Source organism: Carassius gibelio, chromosome B13 (genome assembly GCF_023724105.1).
Source record: "Carassius gibelio isolate Cgi1373 ecotype wild population from Czech Republic chromosome B13, carGib1.2-hapl.c, whole genome shotgun sequence".
Classification (NCBI taxonomy): domain Eukaryota; kingdom Metazoa; phylum Chordata; class Actinopteri; order Cypriniformes; family Cyprinidae; genus Carassius; species Carassius gibelio.
The window spans coordinates 21,253,451-21,280,700 of NC_068408.1; the positions used below are offsets into that span (position 1 = coordinate 21,253,451).

The window sequence follows — 27,250 nt, forward strand, 5'->3', positions numbered from 1 at the left end:
ACTCCAATAATCTTTGTTTAATTTACAACTACAACCTGATTTGAGTTCTGAGTTCCCACCAGACTACATAATTATGTAATGTTAGATAATTAACATAACGATTCAGGTGAAGTTGGAGTGGTGGAAGGCGTTATTTTGTGTCCTTGTGTTGTGATGGACAGGATCACATGAAAATGCTCGTCCCAAACAAAATCCCCATTATTCCTTGCCATTTTGGGAACAATGGGATTATAAACTACACAAAACACTGCAATAATAGTTTCTAAGAAAACATTTCTCTGAGCTAAATGGTGTAAATATGAATAGATAAAACAAAGGAGATTTAATGGATGAAGAACACACACTCAGCAGTTATCTAATATCAATCTTTATTTAAACCAAACAAATGAACAAACAAAAATGTGTACATATAAAGAGCAAGCGTAATATTAAAATATCAATTAATTTTGATAAAGTTTGACGATGAAATGAAGGCAATTGAGTGCAAATCTTTAATAGAAATCTAAAATTAAAATAAAATAAAATAAAAAATTCTGATCGGGGTTTTCCAGAAGATGCTGGTTAATCATGTAATTTCCAGTTATTCTTTAAAAAAGTACTTAAAGTCACAACTGTCACTGCATGCCAATACAAAAAGATCAGAAATCCTGATGGAGACACCTCATATGATAGTGTTGGGAAGTGTTTTATGGCAAACTCATAAGATACTTCAAAATATAGACTATAAACAACACCAAGGCATTTTCACTATAAGAATTTAGAAATTGTGAAAATATCAGTAGGGTAATGTATATTGTGAAGTGGTTCAAGAATCACGTTAATATTACTACAACGTCTAAACTATTACTGTTAAAGTAGATATCATCATGTAAAAATGTACATGAAAAGGTAAGTGTCGTTTGCCTATATGTGCAATACTCGCAGACACAATATCAGAGTTTGCCTTCCCAGTATTTTCCAGCATGATATGGTGTATCAATCATGCCTGATGTACAAACGGTTTAGAATAAGTTCTATAATACTCAAGGATAAGTGTCTGTTTAAATTCCTAGCCCTAAGAAAGAAAATAGTAATAGCACGCAATCCTTGTTTTAGTAGACACAACTAATTATAGCCAGAAGTTACACTTTATAATAGGCAGTCTCCATCTGTAGTCCAGTGCGGGACTCTAGCTCCAGCAGTTGTGCTTTGAAAATATTGTGTATGTGCACAAACGCCTCTAATAATTTAAAGTCTGCAGAAAGTCAGACAGGGCTTGGAGATATTAGGAAGTCCTTGTCCCCAGGCTGATTGACAGGCAGACATGTTTGAAGTTCAGTAGCAGTCATTCCTCACAAGCCTCAGCCAGATGGTGAGAAGAGAGAGTTTTCAGCCGCAGAGCGTGTAATGAATAATTTTCACATGAATGAGAGATTCACAGTGGTCACTGCAATCTTTTTAGAATATGCATTCACAGGCTTCTGGGCTATATCAAAGTGGAGGGCATGATAACAAATCAATACAACTCTCTCTAGATTTGAAATGGATCATCAAAGCATCCAAAACCACTGAGTATGTTGTGCTCATTACACGGTTCTCATTACACGGCCAATAAACATAAACAGTAAATATACATAAATATTTGACACAGAAAGCTGCGATTTAACTTTCTGAGCTCAAATATTTATGTGGACCTGGCAATCAGTTTCCCACATTGCTGTGCTTGTTTAAATCTGTATCACTTTGTGATATTTACATCTCACACATTACATTAATTTTATATTTTACATCCATTTATTTGATAAGTATCTGAGTATTAAGTGAAGTAACCTAATCAGCTGTCAATAAAGCTAAATATTAGAGCAATACTGGTTAGCTGACTGTACCTTACTTACTTGAGATCCAGGAACTGTGTGTTTTTTTTAATACATTTATATTGAATTATATTCTGTACATTCATATTCTCAGATGAATTGCGCTCATAGGATCCATTTTTGTTGTGCCATTGAAATTCTACTCATTTTCAGTATATTCTCAGACATAGAGGATACTTTCTGCATCATGAAAGAAAAACTAGGCCTTCAAGTCTGAAGGCAATGTAAGATTGCTAAAGCCCCTTTCCAAAGATAAAATGTGTCATGAGTCTGATCTTAAAAAGTACAGAAGACTTTCAAAAGTCTTTTTAAAGCCATGAATGTGTTATAAAGGGTGTTCAGATATCGCATTGTGTTGCTCGTCAGTATTTGTGTCTTTCTAAGTGTGAAAATTTTGTGAGAACCAAGACTTGTGATAATGGCAGACTTGTGACAACGTATTTGTTGAATTTCAGTCACGCTCAGCTGCCCCTGATGTTTCCAGGCTGCTGCACTTGACTTCATCTGAGGGAGGGGAATGCATGCAAGTCATTTATAAAAATAACTTCTCTAAACTGAATCACATATAAGCAGAATTCAGGCAGCATATATTCAGATGGTACTCTTGAGATTATTGCTCATTGCAGTGTTATTAAAATGAATTATTATAAAATTATTATAAAATTATTAAAATGAATTATTCTCTCACACACCTGTACTCTGGCTGTGTGATATCTGGGTTTGGCTGGAAGGGTCTGTGCTTCTCAGGTCATCTGGGGGCCAACGTAACTCTCCGCTCTCCACCTCTCCCTCTGTGGGCTCCACTACGATGGAGGGCACTCGCTTGAACACCTTGGGGTGGCGTTCCTGTGTATCTGGGAAAATCTGAAAATAAATGAGGGTAGATTTTGATTGTCATGTTGAATGTTCCATTTACAGTAAGTTTATTGACTTAAAGGAACAGTACAGCCCAATACTTTAACTATATTATCACATTCACCTACATTTGGGTCTAAGCCTGCATGACTTTCTCTTTTTTTCCATGCAACACAAAATGGAATGAAGAATAACTAGGGTGTTTTCATTAAATTAAACTGAAAGTGAACCAGGGCTGTCAAGCAACAAAGTGACGAAATAACACCAACAACTATTATTGTATTTGTCACACCAAGCTATTGTATGACTTCAGAAGACTTGGAATATAGCAGAAAATAAAATAGACATTACACACACACACACACTGTATGTATATATATATATTTGAAGCTGAAGGTGAAATGACCAGTGAAAAGATTAGATACCAACCTGAAAGGAAACGCCTTGGTCTTCTAGACTGTGTTCTGGGTTGTTCATTATATCTGTCATTCTAATGGGGAAACAAAACACAAATCAACCTAAAATGCAATTTTCACTTCATTATTTATATACTTAGTTTTCACTGAAATATACAAATAAAGACCTACAGATGATTCAAATAAGAAGACTGAAGTATTTTTGGCGACCAAAATGTATATAGACAGAAATTATATAGAGCCTAAACTACAGTTTAAAAGTTGGCATCATTAAAATAATGTGTTTAAAGCCTCTTTTGCTCACTAACACTGCATTTATTTAATAATAATAAATATATATAAAGATATTAATATTGGAAAATATTATTATAATTTAAAAGCAGCTTACTTCTATTTGAATATATGTTAAAATGTAATTTATTACTATGATGCAAAGTCAGATTTTTAGCATTCAGTGTCATAAGATCCTTCAGAAATATGATCCTTTTGATCAATTTAATATGACCTTGCAGAATAAACTAAAATCTTACGGACCCCGCTAAACCCTCAATGGTTTATAACACGTGCACAGCAATAAACATCAGCAACACTGAAGGAACAGGTCACCTCAATACTAACAAAATAACATTTCATTCCAGTCTATTTTTCTTCCATGAAACACAAAAGGAGATCTTTCCATGTTTTGCTCATCGTGATCATTAATTTTGTGTTTCATAGAAAGAGAAGAACACACGGTGGAACCAGGTGAGTAAATAATGAGATTATTTTAATTGTGCCTAAACTATTCCATTAACAAAAAAGACACACTGATCTAAATTCGTGCTCCAACAAGTCAGTTGCAGCATTTGCATGTTTGTTTAAGTCTGTGATCCCTGAAAAAAATCCCTTCCTGACTCTTGTTCAGACTGTCATGGTTTTAACAGCATGCACACAACCAAACACGCCACCTAAACTTTGCTCCAGGCTGCGGTGTGACAGTGACAACACTGGTGTGTGCAGGTGGGAATGCAAATGTGAAGCTTGGTAAAATAATGAAACAGGCCTCCATCATACTCATTCAGCTGATGGTGGTCTGAAGGACTCGACCCTGTTTGCAGTCTGTTGAACACACAGAAGTCATAGTCGAATGCTGAAGGATAATAAAACTGTGAACACATAAGCCGACACACTAGCACACCCACGCTCACGCACACTCACAAATCCCGTTCAATTATTCAACAGTTAAAGACTAGATAGTACAAAGGCCTATTAAAACTATTCGTGTTATTTTGACAATGAGACCCAAATTGATCAAATTGGAGTGCCCAGTGTGGTTATCATTAACTGAAAATAGTTTTTATTACTTGAAATAAATTTGAAATAAACAAAACCTTAATATTAGATGAAAAACTTAATGGTTCAGAGCTTAAACTCAGAGCTAAAAAATGTTGTGACTAACTGAAATAAAATAAGTTTAAGGTGAAGTAATAAAATGAGTAAAACTGAAATAGTAACTAAAGCTACAGTATATAGAAATGTTTGCTCACACAACAAAATAGTAAAAAATTACAAAAGCACATTTTTTTAAAACAAACTAAAATTAAGATGACTACATAAATATGAATCAAAGTACTACAATAGTATTACAAATTAAACAATGTTAAAACAACACTATGAAAAGCAGATATAAATTAGAGAAGTCATTAACTGTAGAGAAAAAGAGGAACCTTTTGCACTGATGGGCAAGCTCTGAGTGAACTGTGAAGATGTTCTTGCTAAAGTTTGTTTCTGGCTATATAACAGCATTTTAAAGTTTTTAGATGAGAATGGAAGTAAAGAGAAAGTGTGAAAGAGAATATTTAACAGATTTCTGTGGAGTGGAAAGATGTTACCAGGGAAGCGCTATTAGGAGCATGCTGAGTCTAATTGTTTGAGTGGTATTTTGCAAAGAATGGTGAGGCTGTTGAATGCAGTGTGTTTTATGTCTATATTATGGTGTCATTAGAACAACACTGATAGATACTCTTAATGCTGTCCTTTAATTATGGCTTTGTTAGGGTGCATATTAAGGCAGCTCAACTCACTGCCTTTAAAACAGACAAACATGCCATAAAGCATATTACAATGTTCCTTGATCACTTCACCAGTTGTAAATGTTTTAAATCCTGAAAGCCTCTCTTTTCCTTCATGACTGTAATCTTTCATGAATAATAAAAATAAAACAGTCACTCTAAGTGAACTCACAAAAGGCCTAGACATGATTTGGCATGTATGGTGACGTCTGTGCTTTGCAAAAAATCATCTGGCAACCAGAGGCCTTTGGCACTGTATTACAATTATTTCAAAGTAATTCTTGTAAATTCCGCCCTTGCTTATGGGCATTGATACAAGCGCACACACACATTTGTTTCTGTGAACTGTGGGGACTTTCCATAGGCTTCTATTACTGACCAAACTATATTTTCTATCCCCTAACTCTAAACCTACCCCTTACAGAAAACCTGTTTGCATTGTTAAACTTTCATATAAACACAATTTAATTTAAAAAAATACAAAAATCCATTGTGTCAAAAAAATCAGGTTTTACTATACTTGTGGGGACATTTGGTCCCCACAACGTAGCATAATGAACACACGTGTGTACACACACATACACTCTAGACCTCATGCATCAAGGTAAATTAGACTAGACCTAACATACAACAACCAAGAGGTGTGGAGATTGTTGTGGGAAATATGATGCCATATTTATATTTTATGGTCAGTCCATGACTTTATTCAAAATACAGTGCCTTTTATTTTTTGAGCTATTATGTTTACATATTTTTTATATTTCCATATATATTTATAAACAAGCAAATAGACTTGACTTTTTTTTTAACCAATTTAGCCATAATTATACATTAAGTGTCATGGCACTTTTATGAATAAGTTGTTTACAATACAAAACCATAGTAACAGGACTGAATATTTAAAATCGCCCCCTACTGACAATCCTCATCCTTAAAGAGTTCAAATCCTTGGATGACTGTCATTATGTCAGAGCTATTAATTTATTTTGATGAAATTGGACATCATTGTGATAATTATTAGAGTTTAGTTAGAATGCAACAGTGTTGATGCATAAACTGGGGGAAAATTTGAATCAAATCTAACAAATATATAATTAGAAAACATTAGCTTTTCTTTTAATATTCATTTGATAATACAATAAAGAGAAGTGAGAAGTTAAGGGCTGGGACAGACCAAAAGGAATTTACTTGAAGAAAAACAACAGGTGAACATGTCTATTACAACACATATTTAAAAGTTAACTCATGTTTTCTCTGTTACAGTAGAGTAATTCATTTTGGGACACACAAAGCTCCCATATAATACAATTATTTTAAGGTTTCATATAGCCTATTTTAAGTGTGACTAATATGTAACTCCATCAAGGCAAATGCATATACAAAATCTTAAAAAAAAAAAAAAAGCTGCCACATTGAATAGTCGCAGATATATTAATCAATACAACAGCCATATAAGCCATTAAAAGGATGTAGACACTAATTAATGATTCAGTTCTTCTGTAAATTTGTTGTCGAATCTTAAGTGTTTAAACAATTGACATTATATAATATGATTTTAATAATACTCTAAGCTATTTTGTTTTCACCCTTCATACTAAAACTATAACGGACCACAAATTTTATATATGACATACCTTTATTCTGTCCGCTTCTGTTCTTGAAGCCCGAGAAATGTTATTATATTGAGTATATCCTCCAGTTAAACTCGTACAGCTTCCGTTTTCATCAGTCCGTCCAGATCGAGCGCGCATCTGACCTGCAGCGGAAACTTACTGTTGAATGCTGTCATAGTGCTTGTGCTCATCCTGCCAACGTCATTCATTTACATGTTGAGAGCTGCACACATGCAACATCAATCGCCCAACGATTGGTTATGAGAAGCACGCATCCACGTCGTCATCACAGCTTGCTTGTTCATGTAATTTTGGCATCTCATATTCCAGATGATGATTATTACGCAAGTGTTTGGGTGAGTTCAGAGACATGTACCACTGAAGCTGATTATTAGAAGCGACAGAGTACACAGAAAAGGCTTAAAACTTCCTCAGAAAGATGCTTAGCCTATACTTCATGTTACTGGTTGATGATGTTATAGTAAAGCTATAGCGTGCTTTAATGCATATTAGAGCAAGGATGGTTAAAGAAAGGTGAACACTAGAAATCTCACGTTGTTGGTTATAGATCGCTAATGCCCCCTGCTGCTGGAAGTAATTATTGACCATTACTACCCCCCCTCCCCCCACCATGGTGTTTGTTTGTTTAAATATATTACGTTTTCTTTGATCTTTAACGAGTTTTTGCTAATATTCCAAGAAGTAAATTGTGCCTTTGTTAAGATTTGTTTGAAATTACTTTAAATAGAAATTGCTGAAAATACACAATATTACAAAATATTATAGTTTTTTATGCTCTATTTAGTATTTTTTTATGAAAATCTGTGTATTATGAAAATACGCCCACAATTATTTAACTTGTTTTTAACCGTGTATTATCAGTCATATTTGGTCGTTTCCATCATAAATGCCGAAAAAGAAGAGAAAAAAACAAGTATAATAATATTGTTTGTTCCATAAGATGGAATAAATGTGATTTTGTGCTTTTGTCCCCTGACTCAAAATGTGTACCCCTTACAAATGAGTGTAATAAACAGAACTTTTAATTATTAGTAAGAATCTGACTATTACATAACTACTGTAGCACAGAATACATCATTGTGTAAATCCAATATCTGAGCAACCACAAGAATGCACACAGATTAAAGGGCATTGCCTCTCCAGGAGAACACACTGTATATCACTCAGTGGCAATGGACACAGTGTTTCCTTTTTTTTTTACCCTAAAGTACTAGGAGTCTAACTGTGCATAGTCCCCCTTCCCCAGTACTTATAAAAACAACTACTATAGAAATATTCACAGACTCAATAAATGAGCTTGTGGTGAAAATTATGTATTTCTAGGCAAGTGCATGCAATGGGTTCCCTAACAGGCACAGGCTTACCATTAACAGAAATAAAGTTACAGAGCCATGCCACATTCAGCAAAAAAAGTGTACCCTCTTGTAACGTGTAACTATTTCTTGGCTCTCTAGTGATCTGTTTTAAGTATTATTATGTATAGTAGCCTATTACAGTAGCCTAATTACTAATGCAAGGAAATCGCATTTCCTATAAGAATTTGTAAAGACCATGGGGTCTGTCTCTCAGACTGCTCAAAATGCTTTATTATTTCTGTTCACATTCACACAATAAATCAGAGACATGGAGCATTATTCCACTTTTTATTTATTGTGCAGCAACCAGATAAAGTGTTTCTCTTAACATTAATTTGATTACTTTGACTATATATGTTAAAAGAAAAGAAGAAGAGGAAAATTATTTGTATTTTAAAATATGCATTGTGTGTCTTGCAATCCATTGATTCCATCATACCATAGGTGCAAATGCTTTTGGGTGATTAAAACATATTTACATAATATTTTCTATTTTTTTCTCAAGGCTGCAGGAACAGATTTTATAGGCGATTATATATTTTCCACAAAATAAATAACCTTAAAGAAACATGTGCCTCAATATGTGATACAGTCAACAGTCTTTAATAGCCACATCAATTTTATAATTAATTTTATTTGTGAATATATCTGTTTAATGGTGTTCGCTTGATTACCAAGTTTGTACTATAAACAATATTCCCAAGATATCATTTTTACAATAAAGCACACTGACAACCCACACAGCTATTATTCCGTTTACATACATATTTTTTTTCCAGTGGGTATAGATATTTTAAAAGTCTTTTAAGCTTAAAATCTCTGTTAGCTAAACAATACTTTGTGATAAGTATCAGCGCTCTTTTGCTTAACAGCATTACAATGCAGCTGGCTTATATGATTATTTAAGAGAGCACTGAAACATACATTCAAAAGCATAAAATCTAACCATCAAGATCTCATGTTCATTTCCCATTCTCATCAGTAGAGGAATCCATATGTCTTAGAGATGTTTCAGAGCTCACTACCATGACTTCTTCACTGTCAAAAAACCTCATTTTCTCAATTTGTACCGTATCTTTTAGTCTACGAATTGAGGAAGCCGTCTCATCAGAAATGGGTTCTGCAGAATCTCCTTCAAATACACGTGTTCTCTGTGTCACAAGTATTTTCTCTTTGTCATCATGTAAAGTTTCTTTCACCACATGCCTTTCCACCAATGTGCGCGTCCCACTTTGCACTCTGGTTTCCTCCACTGTCAACACTGAGTCTGAGCCTAGTGTTACTTGTAAAGGCGAGGTGTAAATTTCATGCACGTCTAAATTAGTAAAGATTGAGGCTTGCTGTGTTTCTGGTATAGCTTGTATGTTCGATGTGATGACGTGAATTTCCCCTGACATCTGTTTCAGAGTGTCCAATGAGGCTGAGGACATATCAGATGAGAAAGGGATGTTGACTTTCTCTGGCTGGTGAGGCTCCATTGATATCAGTTCACATCTGGCTGTGGAAGTAACAACATCGCTTTGTAAATCATTGAGCCCAATGGTGGCAGTGGGTTCAGCATATTTCACTTTAACTTTTGTAGGTGAGGACTGTGACAGACCAATCTGCTCAGTGGTTACTGCAGAACTGATATCTGCAAAAGCTTCAGATGACTTCAGTGACAGTGTCGGGCTGAGGTTGTCCTCCACAGCCTCACTGAGCGAGTTCTTCTCAGGTTCCTCGTGTTCTTTGCTTGATTCTTTCACAACATCCTCAAGCTTCTCAACCTCTTCAGGCGGTTGGATTATTTCTTTCTCAACTGTTTTTGACGTTTTGGTTGGAGAAGAAAATGAGAACTTGAACCAGCTCCCTTTCTCAGTTTTTGCTTGTTCTTTGCTAACAGTTGCTTTCTGCTCTGCTGAAGCCTCCAGATGAATTTCACTTTCTTCAATCTTAGCGTCAACCAGCTTATCACTTTCATCTGAAGACTGGCTGAATCCTAATTTTGGAAATTTAAATTTATACTTTGATTTCTCCGGAGTTCCTTTGTCCTTATGTTTTGCTGCTTCCTCAGCTTTTGCCCCATCCTCCTGATCTTGCTTAACAGATGGTTTGTCTTTTTGTGCTTCCGTTTCCTCTATTGTTGGAACATTAAATTCAACTTCAAAGCCCCTGAGAACATCCTCAAGTGTAGGCATTGTAAATTTAGGTGATTTTCCAGCCCCTTGATTATCATCTTTGGGTTCTATTTTAGCATCTGGAGCACTCACTTTGGTGGTAGTGTCACCTTCTCCTTCCTGAGATTTTGTTCTTGAAATGCTGATCTTTGGCATTTTTATAGTAGGAAGCTTGAATTTACTTGGGGAACTTTTGTCCCCATCCAGTTTTTTAGTAGTAGCCTCTGTAGGCTGTTCAGTGGTATCTTTAATTTCACCCTCTCTATTTGTTTCTTTAGACACTTGTACAGGCTTGTCTTCAGTATTTAGGTCAGTGTCTGGTACATCTACTTCTGAAACTTTCACTTTTGCATCAGATTTTTTTTGAGCCGAAGTTCCAAATTTTGGCATTTTAAAAGTAGGCAATTTGAATTTACTCGGAGAACCTGAAACAACTGCATCATCTTTCAACTCTATCTCTACCTCTTTTTTTCCAAGGCTGGAACTTCCCTCTAAAGCCATGTCTGCTTTTGGGAGACTTGCATCTTCTGCTGCGACCTTTATTTCTGGTGCAGGGATCCCAATTTCAGGTGTTTCTGTCTTTACATCTTTTGAAGTCAAAGTCACCTCAGGACCTTTTACTTTGGGTAACGAAATCCCAAATTTGGGAAGTTTAAATTGAATTTCCTGTCCTTCTTGATTAAGTTCTTTTTCTTTTATATTAATATCAATAGACGGGGTTTCAATCTCTGCAGTTTTGCCTTTGATGTCACATGATACATCAACCTTTGATGTCTCTATCTCATAATCTACAGAACTAACATTAATTTCCTTGGTTTTAGAATCACCCTTTGCTGCATCACTAGGGACCTTTGGAGTGGAAACTCCAAATTTGGGTAACTTTATTGTTTGGAGTTTGTATTTTGTTGGAGAGCCAAATTGTGGACTTGTTATTTCAGTTTTGCCCTCTGTCTCACTTTCTCCTATTTCTCTAGTGCCCTCTGGCAAGGATGTATCTGCTGCCATTTCACTGGCTTGAATATCTTGGGCCTTGCCATCTGATTTTGAAAATCCAATTTTTGGAAATCCAAAGCTTGTTTTCTTCATTTTTATACTAAGTCCCCTAGAACTTATATCTGTTAAATCTGCAGGTTCCTCAACCACAACATCTTTTACTGTAACAGATTCTTTAACATCAATTTGAGAAACCTCTGCTTTTGAAACACTTATGTCAATTTCTGGACATTTCGATGCTGGTAGAGAAATTCCAAACTGTGGTAGTTTAATTTTACTTTCTTCTACTTCAAGTTCAGCACCTTTAGTCTCCACATCCACTTCCACTGATCCTTTGGGTAACTTTAGCTCTTTCTTATCTATAGATAGTATATCCCCTGACATTTTCACTTCTGTTTCGGTCAGAGCTTTCTTAAATCCTTGGTCACCATCGGAACCTTTAATTGTTGGAAGAGCAATTCCAAATTTTGGAAGCTTAAATTTTCCCTCTTGTGGATCTTTATTATCTCCCTTAATGTTTATGTCAATGGACGGACTTTCAACTGTTGGTCCTTTCATTTCAACACTTAATACTTCTCCTGAAGTGTCAAACTTCTGATCAGGAAGGCTTACTTCAGGAACATTGATGTCAATGTTTGCTGTAGGTATATCAACTCTGTCCTTTGATGCTTTGGTTCCAAATTTTGGGAAATTGATTGTTGGAAATTTAAATCTTGTTGGAGAGCCAAAAGTTTCCTCCTTCAAATCAGGTTCTTTTTCTGATAATTTAATGTCTGTAGATTGCTCTGAAACATCAACATTTACCACTGATGTGCCCATGTCAGCTTTGGGTAGACTCACATCGATTTCAGGAGCTTTAAGATCTGGTTTTGAAAATCTTGATTTGGGGAGTTTCACTTTCAGCCCCTTGGAGTCAACTTCAACTTGATCTGTTTTCCCCTCAATGGACACATTTTGAATTTCAACACTGGGCTGTTGTACATTTACCTTTTCTTTGCATACAAGGTCAGTCTCTAAGTGTATTTCTTTTCCTTCGATCTCTACCCCCTTTACTTTTGGCATGCCAATTCCAAATTTTGGCAGCTTGAACTTACTTCCCATCCCATCAACATCAATTTCTTTAACCTTAATGTCGACATCAACCAATGCCCCTTTAATGTCTCTGTTTGTTTCTGTGTCAGTGGTTTGTAACTCAACTTTTTCTGGGAGACTGATTTCAGGTTCTTTGATATCTACTTCAACTGCTGGAATATCAGCTGTAGCTTTTGGACGTTTGAGTCCAAACTCTGGTAGGTTGATTGAGGGCAGCTTAAATTTTGTTGTATCTCCTTGTTTCACTTCATCTGTTATGGTAATTTCTGCATCTAGGTCTTTAATAGGTATGTTGCCCTGTTGCATAGACATATCTACCTTTGGCTGACTGACATCCACATCTTGCTCTTTAATATCTGGCTTTGAAAAACCAAATTTTGGAAGTGTAAAGCTTGGCTTCTTCAATTTCACATCAAGCCCTTTCAAGTCAACTTCACCCATATCTGCTTTGCCTTCAATGGATATGTCTTGAATGTCAACATTAGGTTGGGGTAGTATTATTTTTCCTTCTGCTAGATGAACATCAGTTTCTGTAATTCTGGCATGTATTTCTGTCTCTACTTCTTTGACATCTAAGTCAATTTTTGGTATTTGACCTGACACCTTGATGTCTGGTTCATGAGCAGTGATTCCAATTCCTTTAATGTCCTTATCTGCTGATGGTAAACCTACTGTACATTTTGAAGTTTTGACTCCAAATTTTGGTAAGTGCATTTCTGGTAGTTTAAATTTGGTTGGGGAACTAACAATTGTTAGATCTTTTTGTTCAGCCTCTCCTCCAGAAAGTGTAACTTCTGCTGTTTGTACATTTACAGGTACATTGACCTCTTGTATGGACAATTCAGCCTTTGGTGCACTGACATTAACCTCTGGAGTTGAAGTGTCTGGTTTAGAAAACCCAAACTTGGGAAATGAAAAGCTTCGTCTTTTCACTTTTACTTGGAGTCCTTTGGAGTCAACTTCAGGCATGTCTGCACTCCCTTCAACTTCAGTTTCAGCTTTGGGAGGCTGTATTTCTAATTTCATATCAGGTTTAGAAATGTCAGTTTTTATGGTTGTTCCTTCTAATTCTGGATTTGTCACATTAATATCTAATGCTACTTTTGATGACTTAACACCAAATTTCGGGAAGCTTAAAGACGGGAGTTTAAACTTTGTTGGGGATCCAAAAATTGTTGAACCTTTTTGGTCAGACTCCATCTTTGACACTTTAATATCCACATTTGCTTCTTCTAGGTCCATAGTGCCTTCGGGTATGGAGATATCAGTTTCTTGAAAACTTACATCAACTTCAGGGGCTTTTAAATTTGGTTTTGAAACTTCAAATTCAGTTGTAGTCTTCATCTGCATATCTAGACCTTTAGAATCTTGTTCTGTTAGGTGAACCATCCCATCAGTTGTTATCTCAGGTTTTATTACATCAATTTGTTGTACTTCAGTTGTATAATCTAAATTTGATGTACTTAAATCAATCCCTTTTACTCTAGGAAGGCCAATACCGAACTTTGGCATCTTAAACTTTCCCCCCTGTACTCCAAGTTCAGTATCCTCAACATTCAAGTCCACACTTACAGTTTGACCCTCTGTGGCTAGATGAGGTCCCTTTATATCTACTGATGGGGCTTCACCTGATATTTTAATTTGTGTATCTGGACCACTCACTTCAGTTCCTTTAGTAGCTATATCTAAAACTGGCATAGATTTCTCTTCCATTGAAGCTTGTCCTCCAATCATTGGGATATTGATTGAGGGGAGTTGAAATTTTGTTGTGGCACCAAGTGTTGTTGTTTCTTTTTGATCATCCTCAACATTTGATGCAGAGATATTCATGATTTGTTCTTTTATATTCACATCACCTTCTGATTTACAGGTATCAACTTGTGCAAGTCTGACATCAATCTCTGGGGCCTTAATATCTGGTTTAGATAATCCAAATTTTGGAAGTGAAAAGCCTGGTCTACTTATTTTCAGACTTGGGTCTTTTAAATCAACCTCTTGATCAAATTTGCTTTCTAGTTCGGCTTGTGATACTTCTGTTTTAGCTGCTGGTTCCCCAAGTTTTACCTCTGGTAAGGAAATATAGCCTTCTGCCTTTGATGTTTTGGCCTCTGTAAGTGACAGGGTGTAATGATCTCCACTATCTACCTTTGGCTGATCAACACTGATTGAGGGTTTCTTCAACTCTTGACCAGGGACACTATAGTCATTTTTTATGTCTGATGGTTCTACTGATGTGGATTCATCTTCAGTCTCCAAAGTAATTCCCTCACCCCTTAAATCCATTATTTCAGCTTTTACTTTGGCAGATGAACTTCCAAATTTGGGTAGTTTGAAAGTAGGAAGTTTGAACTTGAACTGTGACCCTCTTGTGGTTGAATCATCTTTTAACATCTCTGTTTGAATTTTCAAGTCAGACTTAAGATTCAAATCCATTTCACCAACTTCCATAGATAAATCTCCCCTCTCAACCTTAATCTCTGGTGCTTTAATGTCTTGTTCAGAAAATTCATATTCTGAGCTTGGCATTTTCGTCATTACCTCCATTTCCACAGATGCCCCTGGTTTGTTTGCTGTTCCCTCAGCGCTCTCCTTGTCATATTTTAGTGAAACCTTTGGTTTTTCCACATCTGTTTTTGATGCACCCTTTTTAAATTCTGGTCCCTTTAGCTTTGGAAATGAAAATTCAAATTTAGGCATCATAAATCTACCCCCTTGACTACCAGGATCAGTGTCTTTGGGTTTTATTTCAGCATCCACTGGTAAGGTTTCGAAAGCTGATTTAGATGGTTCTTTATCTTGCATTCCTGAATCTTTATCTTGTGATACAACTACTGATGCTGCCTTTATTTCAGACTGTGCATCATCCTCAGCTTTTGTAGTAGATTCTTCCCCAGTCTTTGAAATGGAAGTATCAAATTTAGGGAGAGAAATAGCTGGAAGCTTGAATTTAGATGGAGAACCAGAAGTACTTTTGTTTTTTAACTGGACTTCAACCTCTGGAGCAGGAAGTGTCACTTCAGTCTCTTTGATCTCAGTGTCAAGCACAGATATTCCTTCTTTTTGAAGACTGGTGTCAGCATCAGGGATCTTAGTGTCAGATTTGGAAAAGCCAAATTTTGGAAAATACATTTTACGTTTCTTAAGTTTGAATTCACTCTCAATTTCTTTAGTCTCCAGGATGACTTCATCTAGTGAACCTGAAGGAAGTTTGACTTCCACCTCAGGTGTCTTGGCTTGCACTTTCAAATCTTCTATAGCTGTCTCTTGATCAAGACCATGGCCTACAAGGCTTATCTTAACCTCTGGTTTAGAAAATGCATGAACTGGAGACAATAATTTTTCAGTGTGTGCATCAATGGCCTTGTCTACCTCTTGGGTAGATACATCAACTTCAGGTTTGTAAACACTGAGAACAATATGTGGGGTTTTCATTTCAGGTAATGTTGGCAGTTCTGCAGATAATTCAGTTTCTGGGACATTAATTTCCATTGTAGGTTCATCTTTGGTGACTTCAGGCATTTGACTGTCAGAGATTGCATCTACTGATTTTGGAAATGAGACCCCAAATTTGGGGAATTTAATTGTAGGAAGTTTAAATTTGGTTGGAGATCTTGGATCTTTCTCAACCTGGACAGACTCTGCATTTGATTCTTTGGGGTCTATAATTGATTCTTCTTTGTTCATACTATCAGCCGACTTGTGGGCTTCAACCTTTGGAAGGTTAATGTCAAATTTAGGCAGTGTAACGGTAACCTCTTGTTCTTTGACCTTTGGTTCTTTAACCTTAACATCTACACTAACAAACTGACCTTCTTTAGTTTCAAATAAATCCTTGACATCACCTGATGGTGCATCATCTTTGAGTTTCAGGCTTATTTGTTTTTCTGGAAGGCTTAGATCAGGTTCTTCAATATCTATATCTACAACTGGCATGTCTTTTACTACCTTAGATGATTTTCCACCAAACTTTGGTAGGCTGAGAGAGGGAAGTTTAAACTTTACTTGTTTACCACTACTTGTTTGATCTTCCTGGTCAGCCTCATCCTTTGAAATTGTTAAATTCACACCAGGCTCTCTTGTTTCCACAGAACCTTCCAGAATTGATAAATCAACCTGTGGAAGACTGACATCAACAGCTGCAGCTTTGATGTCTTGTTTTGAAAACGCACTGGCTGTAATCTCTCCAGCGTCATGGTCAGTCAGACTTGCATCAATATCTGGTTTGGAAAATTGAATTTCTTCAGATGATTTTATTTCTTTTTTCTGAAAACCTTTCATTTCTATCTTAGCCTCAGGCAGAGACAAGTCAACTTCAGGTTTGGATACACTGAGAGTCATTTCCGGGCCTTTCTTGTCAGAGAGTGCTGCTGATTCTACAGATAGTTTAGCTTCTGGCAATTTAACATCCATGGTAGTCTCCTCTGTTCTGACATCAGGCATTTGAATATCGACCTCAACATCAGTTGGCTTGGGAAATGAGACTCCAAATTTGGGAAGATTAATTGTGGGAAGTTTACATTTTGTGGGAGAATCAGTTGAATCCTTGAACTCAGCCTCTATATCTGTGGTCTTACTTTCAACTTCTATTTCTGTCCCACCAGTATCATGTGAAGAGCCCTGTGTGGCTGGTAGAGTTATGTCAGCATCAGCTACTTTAGTATCTGATTTAGAGAATCCAAATTTGGGAAAGGATATTTTCCGTTTCTTCATTTTAGACTCTGCTTCTTTTATTTCAGCTTGTGGGAGTTCAGGTAGCTCCACTTCACTTTTTCTGCTAACCTTGCTGGTTTTTTCAAAATCATCTGGTAACATACTACCTTCTTCTTTCTTCTCTTTTGTCATTGAAATACCAAACTTTATCAGTCTAAATCCACTTTCCTCTTGATCATCCTCAACAGCTTCAACAGCCTGAGGCTTTGAGAGCACTGTTTCCTCCTGCTTTGATTTTCCATCTGCCTTAGGGATTTTTATTTTTGGAACAGAAACACCTATGCTTGGCATTTTTAATTTACTCCAATTTTTGTCTGTTTCTGGATCAGTCTCAGATGTTTTCTTCTCCGAATCTAATACAACTTCTGTTATGTCACTTTCTTGCACTGTAACATCATCTTTTGTAGTGACTTCAGCTGTTCCTTTCATAGATTTCATTCCAATTTTGGGCATTTTAAATTTAGGCAGTTTCTTTTTTTGTGGTGAGGAATCTGTGTCTTTGCTTTTGATTTCTGCCTTCAGTTCCACTTCAACATTTTGTTCTGAGGTTTCCTTAACAAATGCAGTGCAAACGTCATGATGGAGCATTTGCTCACCCTCTATATCATGTGCTTTTTTAGTTTCATCAAATGTTGCTTCTTCAGAAGATCTTTTGATGTCTTCTTCAAGAGTTATTTTTCCATCACTTTTAGATGATGTGGCCTTTATTGGTAATTCAATCGCAATACCTGGGAAGCGAATGTCAGGTGTCATTATTCCAAAACTTGGCATTGATACCTTTGATTTCCTTGATTTCTTTTCATGCACATTTTTGTCAGCTTTGATATCAGTATCAGTATAGTCTTTCACAGCCTTATCTTGAGTGTCTGTATCTTTAGTTATTATGATTTTTTGTGGTAGAACTGATTGTTCAATGGCTTCCATTCCTGGTATTTCAATGTCTTCACGCTTTGGAAGTTTGAATTTTACATCTGGAGGTGTACTTATCTTATCACCCCTCGCTGACTTTTTGCCAAGTTTGGGTTGGTGGTCCTCAAGTTTAATTTTTGATTGGTCTGTTTTGCTCTCAGTTATAACCATTTCATCAAGATGAAATTGTTCAATATTTGGTAATACAAAAGCTTGATCTTTTGTAGCAGCAGGAGAAAGTCTTTGCCTTTCTTTATCCATTGTGTCAGGGAACTTAATGTTTATTTCTGTGCTCATGCTTGAAATTTTGCAAGGGGATCCTTTAGGTGTCATCCCAGTCTTATCCGTCTTCATTTCCATAAATGTGATCTCTCTCTGTACAAGGACTCCAGTGATGTCTCTCTCAGGTAATTTGAAGGCAGGGAATTTTGATACTGCTTCTTTTACATCCTCAACATTAAACTCTTCTGCTTCCCCCCGAGATTTCTTTTTTTCAGCTTTTGAAATATTTATTATCTTCTCAACTTTTTGTTCTTTAATTCTAGGAGATTTAACCTTGGCTTTTGATCCTTTGTCCTCCATGCCAGGAATCTCAATTTCCTCTCGTTTCAGGAGAGGTACTTTGGTTGGTTTTCTCTGTTTTGCAGTTATTGATTCTTGATGGTCGAATTCAGGGGCATCTAGTTTAGGCAGTTTAAAAGTTGATTCAATGTCAGTGCTACCTCCAGTACTCCTGCTTCTTTCCACATCCAGAGCATGTGATTTTGGCTGGGATATAACAGGTGTTGGTGTGATTGGTTTCTTTGTGTCTCTTGAGGACACACCCTCACTTTTTTGAATATCAAAGGTGAAAGTGTCTGATGTAAAGTCTATTCTGTTTACTGCATTTGAAAAATGGCTCTTTGATGTGGCTATGTCTGCCAGTGGTCCTCTAGTTCGAATTCCATAACTTTCTGTTTCTAGAATGTTTCTTTCTTTCTTTTCCTTTTCGCTACCAATTCTTGGTGATTTGCTTATCAGTCCTACCTCTGGCATGTCAAGAGAAACATCAACTTTAGGTATGGTCACAACTGCTTTTCCTGACTCTTGAGTTGTTTGTGAAATCTCTTTATCGCTTGGTTTGCTATCAGAATCAACTTGATGTCCTGCTGGTTCAGTTTTTGGTATTACATTTGGACTGTCCAAAATATTGTCGAATGTTGATGGATCCAAAGTTTTCATTCCACTTGTGGAGGATTTTAATTGGCTCTCTGTTTTTATTTCATATGTATCCTTTCCTGGAATGCTAACCCTTTCTTTTCCATCATCTCCCAGAGAGACTGTAATATCAGTAGTCTTTAATGTGGTATCCACACTGATGAGCTCAAACTTATGCAGTGATTCAGTTGCTGGTAAAGTCGTGAATGTATTTTCATTTATTGTTTTAGCTGAGTCAGCTTCATTCAGTATTTTAGGACTCTCTATCGCATTAGTCACTGGCACTTTCTCTTCCACTATTTTCATAATAATTTGATTATCCAAGCCCTCCATATCATCTGCTGCAAGCGCCTCTTCGTTTTCTTGGGTTTCTTCAACAGATTTGCTCCTGCGGCCTACCATCTGCTTCTTAAGTTTCATTTTGTGCGTCTTTTTCTTGTCTTTTCCATCTGGGGATTTTAGTGGAGACTTAAGTGGAGACTCTGTGTCACTTGTTGGTGGACTTATCTCTAATTTTCTCTGTTCCTCTGCTTCTGATGTGCTGTGAGATCTTTTAAAATTCCGACCTTTGCTGAAGGTAGGAAATTTGGGCCAAGAGATGCGATCATGTTGCTTTTTTGTCTTTTTTCGACCTCTCATCTCTGGTCCTCTTCCTTCTTCTTCTTGCTCAGCCTCCTCACCCTACAAACATTGATGAAGCAGATATAATGTCAATGAAACCTCTGAAAAAGCTTGGCTGTATTTAAGAATATAATGAACAGTATTTTAATTACAATGGTTGTATCTGGCCTCATTGTCTCAGCATCTTCTTTGGTTCTTGGAGGTGGTTTCCGTTTTAGACAGAATGCCACTTTATATGGTTGAGTATGCTCAAGAATCTGGAGGGCTTCTTCATATGACACATTATCAAAATATACTGTAGCACTAAGTATTTGATCTCCTGAAAGTCCAGATGGAAGAACATAAATGAGGTTGCAAGTGAAAAAATGGAGGAAAAAGAAATTTAGCTGTATTCTTGTTTCAGAAATATTCTGGAATGTGCTATAATAAAATTCTCACCTTCTTTCACAGTTAAATGCTTTGAGGCAGGTGACTCTGGTTTTACTTCCTTGATGAAGATGCCGTCCCGTCCTCCACTTACAATCAAACCCTCAGCACAAACTTCTTTCACTGTTTTCACTATGATTTCTGACTGATCACTTTGCATATCCTGAAACAGAATGCAAGTAATTTAGAAACTGATTCATGTTTTCTCAATATTTACGTTCCTGTATTACACTATATAGAACTTTAGGTGTGCCTGACCTCTGTTGGATACATCTTTGCAGAGGAACGCTTGTCAAACAGTGAGCCGAGACCAGTCCTTTTGCTTTTTTTGGAACTCTTGGCGGGTGAGTCATAGAAGTCACCTTCAGCCTGACAAAACAGCATGTGATATATTAAATAGATAATAGTTTGATGATCAAATACAGCATTATACAATTCTGAATAAGGGTTATTATACTGTACATAAATAATATAAGAATCTAAAGTAGCGCTCACTTGTTTTGCGTATTTCTCTGTGGTTGGGAATTCCTCAACAGGAGAGGAACCCTGAGGACGAGGTCTTTCCCTCTCTAAATCTTCAGACTCCTCACATACCTATTATATCAAACACAAGTGAAAGATTAATTAAACATTTAACTAATTTAAAACAGAGAGAAAAGTGTGTATGTTGTATATTTGCTGAATGTGCTTTACTTGAGTGATACTCACTAAATCTTCATCTGTGTCTTGTTCTGGTCCCTTCAGCCTGCGCCCTTCTCCTATTGGGATAAAGAAAAAAAAAATAAAGCAGAATACGCACTTAAGGGTCAAGGTTTGTGAATGCATAGGTTTTACATCTGGCTGCTAAGTGAAAAGCTCACACTATATTTGAATTTGATGTAGGTACATTTTGTTTTCTGTATGTACTGTATGACCAAAATTTTTAAATCCATCCTAAATGTAGAGCCTGTTAGTAATTTATGCAATATATATTTTCTTTATTTGCTGTTTTATAGCTTGTACTTATTGGAGAGTCAGTGAGTGATCTGCTGTATTTTGCCAAACCAAAACTTTTTTATTGACAAAAAAGTCTAAGGCAAAATTTCTGTTTGCAATATTTCCTCACAGATATTCCCACAGGATCCAGAAAGTCTACCTGCTTCTGTTGCTTCCTGTAAATTGAGGCACTCTATTGATCTTAAGGGGTCGGTTTACACTGCCAGCATTAAGACCAACATGGAAACGATATTGGTCCAAAAAAGACAGTGTAAATAATATTGTTATAAATGTCTGCAGATGTGGTATTATTCTAAAAATATTAAAAATATACTCATTTACGGTATAAAGAAATTATTTCCTAACATCATTTTTTAATAGAATTTTAATAATATTATGCAATAGACCGAAATACTTATGTGATACCAGCAGCAACAATGCTTTCATGACCTCTTTTCTTCTGAGAAAGGCATACATTTCCAGCTTCCCATAACAAAATGCACTTAAGGGATCATTTAGGTACAAAAACATTTTCCATAAGCCTTACTCTACCCAGGACATTAACCTGCACTTTCCTTCAAGCACTTATCCAGGCCTCATGTCTAAATGGCATTGAAGCACACTGGAGATCTATGTACAGTATGCATGGTGCATGTAGGTGTTTTTTTTTTTTTTTTTTTTACAATTTCTAATGATCAGACACTAAACATGTGAGTGCACCAATGTATAGACAGCTGGGCAAAAGCAGAGCTATATGTTAATTATCCAGAGTGGAAATAAGTCAAGTAAACAGACTTATTAAAGGGAGGAGAAAACTCTTCCCAAATGTGTTTTGTTGGTGTCAAAGACTTAGAGAACAATCTGACTCAATGGTATTTTGGTAAAAATTAATATGCCATTCATCTATCATTCTGTCATCATGCAGATACCAGCATTGACATGTTAGATGACACACCCTCAATATAAAAAAAAAAAAAAAAAAAATTACGTTTTGTCGACAACACTTAGGCTCTTTAAACCCTGATTTCAAACACAGGTAAAGCAATGACTGAAAGGTGTTAAGCACCCCTTTTGCTTGGTGCAAAGTAACCAGAACCTTGGGTTATGAAGCCATTCTATTTTTAATAATAACGCAATAGAAACTGTTAATTAAACAGGTCATATACTGTGTTTCTTTTCTCAATGATATTGGCAAAACAAATGTTTTTGTCATGATTCTGCCCTCGTGTCCTTGATTTTTCCTAGTCTTGAGGCAGGATCATGACAGACCCGTGTTTTGTGTACAAGCACATGGCCTTGTCTTTGGGCCATGTGCTTGTGTTGTCTCGTTCCCTTGTCTCGTTCCCCGCCCCCCTTGTTATCCTAGTCTTGTCGTGATTGTCCTATCTGTGCCACCTGTCGTGTCTTGATTAGTTCCCCTATTTAGATCTCCTAGTGTGCGCTGTCTTTCGTCGGTTCATTGTTCCTCATTTGTGATTATTTACCAGATTGTGAGTGTCTCTAGATGTGTCTGTATCCCTGAAGTCCTTATATAACCTTGAGTGTTTGTTTGTAGTAGTGTTTAAGAGTTTGTTTATCATGTCAATCCTGTCCTGTTAAGTTGTTTAGTTTCTGGCCTAGCTGTTGTTTTCCCCCTCGTGGGTTTTTGTTTTCCCTTTTTGTTAAATAAATCCTGTGTTTAGTTACTTCCTGTCTGCACCTGAGTTCCTCCTCGCCAAACCCTGACAGTTTTAAGTAACCTGGTGTTCATAGGAGAGCTCAGGGGTGATTGTAACAGTCAGTTTCTAACTGAGGGTTTTGGTTTTAACATACAGTATATAAAGAACAAGCAGAAAAATGAAATATCTGTGGTTTTGAGGTTTGATATGTTGTGGTGCAGATCAACAAGTTTCAACTAAGTGTCTTTTCTGGCTGCTATTGAAGCTAAACAGCCTTAAGATTTTTTATTTTTTTTTTTCACAGTGAATATAACAGGCCCAAACAACAGGCCTTACTTTCTTCAAAAAATTTTTTTTTATTATATATATTTTAATGCTTTCAGGGTCCACATCCCTGGTATAATGAGGATGTTTGTTATGTGGCATATGCAATAATTACTGATATTGCTATTGCTTATATACAGTACTTATTGTTTTTAAAACATGCTGTTTATTTCAGTATGTTTCTGAAATATCTGGAAGTACAAACACTAAAAAGATATGAAAATAGCCTAGATCACAGAATTATGACAAAATTGAATTTAAAACTATAAAACAGTGTTGTGCAATTTTGTATCTAAAAACATCATGTTGCTGCATTGTAGTTACAATGATGCAAAATTCCTCTCCAGGTAAATAAAGGTTAACAATTACAGGTTTGCACCTGATCTGCGGTTACTTGCAGAAATACATGTTTTGCATTACTGTTTTCCAGATAGTAATTCACCTAGTGCATGGCGTGCATTGACAAAACAGTTTGTGGGTATTGTTAGTTTTAGTGGAAAAGATGAAGGGCCCAGCTCTTTTTATTTGTAGGTATGAGACAACCCTGTTTCAGGGCTGTGGTTCAAACTCCTGCTAATGTTATTGTGCTGAAGAACAAACATCTGAATGTGTAACACTGCTTGCACACATTCACAAATGAATATAAATGAGATGTCTTGATATTTTGAAGCAAAGGAATCAGGGCAAAGATTTTGTTGTAAGGTGATTTATGTCCCTCTGTTCTCCGGTGGATGTTGTCTGCATTTGTTTAGTTTAGTTTTGAGTTGAAGGAAATAGTTATGACATTAGTATACAGTGGGAAAAAAATGCAGAATGAAGACAAGATCTCATGCAGTTTATTCATTGTGGTTTTCACCAAAATAAATAAATAAAGACGGCTTTAATGAATAGATCAGTTGATTAAATACAAAGCTGTCAATCACATGATGTTTGTGCAGTATGTGGTTGACTGTGTGTTTCAATACCAGTCCCAAAATTCCTTTTAAACCCACATAATTATAATTTAGCTTAATTGTTGTTATAAAATTATCATGCAACTGATTTAGCAAGCAACAGAACATATACTGTAAAAAAAGTATTTAAGTTCCTCTACTTATAAAGTACAGAAAGTACATGAACACAGATTCTCTTTATAATTTTATGATCCTATGTTATGAAGGACAACACAAAATTGAATTTATTCAAGGTTGTTATATTTAATGCATGTTGTTATCATCATGACTAAATCTACTAACTAGTGTATATTGAGTTAAATACGCGTCTCATTGTGGACAGTCAAGCATATTATAACATTGAAATTTTAGCTTTGTTTATAATATTAAAGTTTATCATATTTAATTTTTCAAGCTTTCTGTAAAGCAAAAAATTAATATGAAGGTTGTGCATATGTTGTCCATTTCAGTTTATTCCTATTCTTGTGGATGTGGACTTGTTGATTAAACAAATGCATCATCAGATTTGAACATTGAGCCTTTAGAATATTGTTCAGAGGCGTGGACACTCACGAGTACATAACATCATCGGCAAACTGAACTATATTTTATTGATGATGTTTGTGTAGATTTTATGCTTGTGTATGCAAATATTCCACTAAAATATGTCATCAAAATTGCTGAAATCACATTTTATAGTACATAAGTTTCCCATTATGTTGAAGTGTAGAAAAGATCTGCATGAAGTTTCCTCAAAAATTATCATTTTATGTTTTACAGGAAAACTAACAACAGTTAGTTACATTTATGATTCATCTTTTTAAAAATGCTAAATTAAATAAATCCAAACCTTTAACACAGTTCTCTAACTAACTCTAACTATACTCTAAATTATTGCAAATGCTGTAGTATGTTATATCATATTTCATTATGTTACAACATAAGTTGTAAAAATCCTGGAATTTCCCAACTGCTGATCTCCTGTATGTAAGCACATCTCCCGTGACCAAGATTACAGGCATTAGAGGTTGTTTTCTGCTCCTATGGCCATACGAGGCCCAGTGCTCTGCTCCTTCAGCACACTAATATGGTTAATTAGCTGCCCAGCAAGATACAGGGAGCAGGAACATCAATTCTGGCCTGCACTCATAACATCATACACAAGCCTCTTTCAGAGTCAAGCGGGAAAGACTTGTTTGTATTCAAAATATAATTGAATTTCAGAGCCGGAGAGGGAAAATAAACTGAAAACAGAATTGGATTTTCTTCCATATTAAGAACATGGGACCAAGTCCCCTCATGTTTCCAATCAATCAGCAGCAATAATCGATGTGTTTTCTGTGTGTGCCAAAGAGATGATGGCTTTAAAATGAAAAGTAAAAAAAAAAAAAGACAAAAATAAAAAATTATAATACCATTTACTAAACTCATGTCATTCCTAAACTGTATGTTTCATAAATAACAAGTTTTTTTAGCTATTTATTTTATTTATTTGATAACAGTTTCATTAAAGCCTTAATGTGTAATGCATTATTAGAGCAGTTTTAATGCATTTATTATGCATTGTAATGCACCTTAAAATACATTGTATGATCTTAAGAATAATTATAACCATAGTTGTAATACATTATAATACTAATCTATTCACTGTTACACCTGCATAATAATGCATATAATGATGAATAATAAAACATGAAAAACTAAACTTCAAATGTTATAACACATTTAACATTGTTTTCAATTATTTATAAAAAAAGATACAATGCATTATAATGTACATTATGAATATTTTTTAGAATGTGCTATACATAAAGGCTTTAATTAAAGTGTTAGCATTTATTTGTTTGTTTACAATGCCTTTAAATAACTCTTAATATTCTCACAGTTAAAAAAAAATACAATATGACATGTACACAATACACAAAAGCTGTTCTTAATTTTTTTCAGTAATGTTCAACTTCAGTCAATTCCGTGAAACCAAACCATGAAAGATGCAAATTCTCTCAAATTCATAATTTATTCATTAGCAGGGGGGCATTAGTGAGATGCTAATAGCTATAACTATTTTTAAGAGCGGACTAAGTGGGTAAAATCAATAAGTATTTTATGGCCTGCTGATGCACTAATATTCTAGAGCTTCTCTATAAATGTGATTTTTAAACTTTTTTTTACTATAAACTTACCTGTATTGTAATGTCTTGTTCAATATAGAGTCATAATGTTTTTTTCTGTATAAGGTAATGCACAGTTTTTACAGGTTTTTATTTCTCTTCTTTTTCCATTGTGCATGTATCAGCTGGCCTATGCACTAATAATTCAGAGGATTCATTCTCATCCACGTCTTGCTCATCATGCTCAGTTGGTGTACTCTGGCCATTATCCAAGTCTCATAAGTCTACATCCTTCACAATGACCTTGAGCCGTGCCCACCAGCGTTTATACTGCCCTACAGAGCCAAACCACAAAGACACCAACTAAAGAGAAAAGTTTTGATTGAATTATCACACTCTGAGAATGTGAGCATAGCAAAGCCAAACACATTTGTCACAGGACAGACTTGATTTGGCTTAAAAACTCAATTTCGACAAAATATACGGTTACTGTGCTTTGCTTATGTATAGCAGTTTAAAATAATGTCGTTTTTAAGTATATTCTCCTGGCACGATAGTCTTGTAAAGTATTCATCTCAGTGTGATCATAATTACATAATTTTCTCAGTTAGCGGAGACTGTGTTGATGAAGTCTCACAAATATTTAGCATCATGGAAACGCTGCATAGCAAGTTCATGTCTGTATAAAACCAGAGCACAAAAACACATTTTGTTTAATTCAATCCTGCCATTCTTGGTTATTTATCTAGTAATTAAGCTGTCATGAAGCCATTGTATTGTGAGATGTATTGGTTGCTCATTGCAGCTTGTAAGATGTCTAGAATATAACTCTTGACTCATTTAGGTCACTCCAAGTGTTTGTTTGTAGAACTAAAGAGGTTCAAGTTCATCTGAAGGTCAAAGAAAAAGAAAACTTTAGATAAAGCTGCTAGTTGAATTAGATGAGACAAGGTGACGAAATGACTTGAGCTGTTTCAAAGTC

The 27,250-nt window shown here is 35.7% G+C and overlaps 2 protein-coding genes and 1 long non-coding RNA gene across 3 annotated transcripts; all 3 read right to left on the reverse strand.

Moving 5' to 3' along the window:
- Window positions 1-351: 351 nt before the first annotated feature.
- si:ch73-49p17.1 (protein LBH) lies at window positions 352-6,977 on the reverse strand. The gene is made up of 4 exons (XM_052573470.1): window positions 6,810-6,977; window positions 3,138-3,198; window positions 2,546-2,717; window positions 352-2,357 (listed from the first exon to the last, which is right to left on the reverse strand). The coding sequence occupies exons 2-4, from the start codon at window positions 3,195-3,197 to the stop codon at window positions 2,305-2,307; spliced, it is 285 nt and encodes a 94-aa protein (XP_052429430.1). The 5' UTR covers window position 3,198; window positions 6,810-6,977; the 3' UTR covers window positions 352-2,304.
- Window positions 6,978-8,438: 1,461 nt separating this feature from the next.
- LOC127970485 (protein AHNAK2) lies at window positions 8,439-20,541 on the reverse strand. Its single transcript, XM_052573079.1, has 4 exons — window positions 20,527-20,541; window positions 20,281-20,431; window positions 19,995-20,161; window positions 8,439-19,902 (listed from the first exon to the last, which is right to left on the reverse strand). The coding sequence occupies exons 1-4, from the start codon at window positions 20,539-20,541 to the stop codon at window positions 9,127-9,129; spliced, it is 11,109 nt and encodes a 3,702-aa protein (XP_052429039.1). The 3' UTR covers window positions 8,439-9,126.
- A 16-nt stretch (window positions 20,542-20,557) lies between these two features.
- LOC127969757 (uncharacterized) lies at window positions 20,558-21,027 on the reverse strand. Its single transcript, XR_008156340.1, has 3 exons — window positions 20,977-21,027; window positions 20,764-20,862; window positions 20,558-20,637 (listed from the first exon to the last, which is right to left on the reverse strand). It is a non-coding gene; the product is annotated as an uncharacterized LOC127969757 (long non-coding RNA).
- Between the last annotated feature and the right edge of the window lie 6,223 nt (window positions 21,028-27,250).

Coding starts and splice junctions, on each gene's coding strand:
- si:ch73-49p17.1 (XM_052573470.1), bottom strand. CDS start 3,197: ATGACAGATATAATGAACAACCCAGAACACAGTCTAGAAGACCAAGGC. Junction 2,718..3,137: donor ACCAAGGCGTTTCCTTTCAG/GTTGGTATCTAA, acceptor ATTTATTTTCAG/ATTTTCCCAGATACACAGGA. Junction 2,358..2,545: donor ATCACACAGCCAGAGTACAG/GTGTGTGAGAGA, acceptor CCCCTCCCTCAG/ATGAAGTCAAGTGCAGCAGC.
- LOC127970485 (XM_052573079.1), bottom strand. Junction 20,162..20,280: donor GCATTTAACTGTGAAAGAAG/GTGAGAATTTTA, acceptor CTGGACTTTCAG/GAGATCAAATACTTAGTGCT. Junction 19,903..19,994: donor TGAGGCCAGATACAACCATT/GTAATTAAAATA, acceptor CAATGTTTGTAG/GGTGAGGAGGCTGAGCAAGA.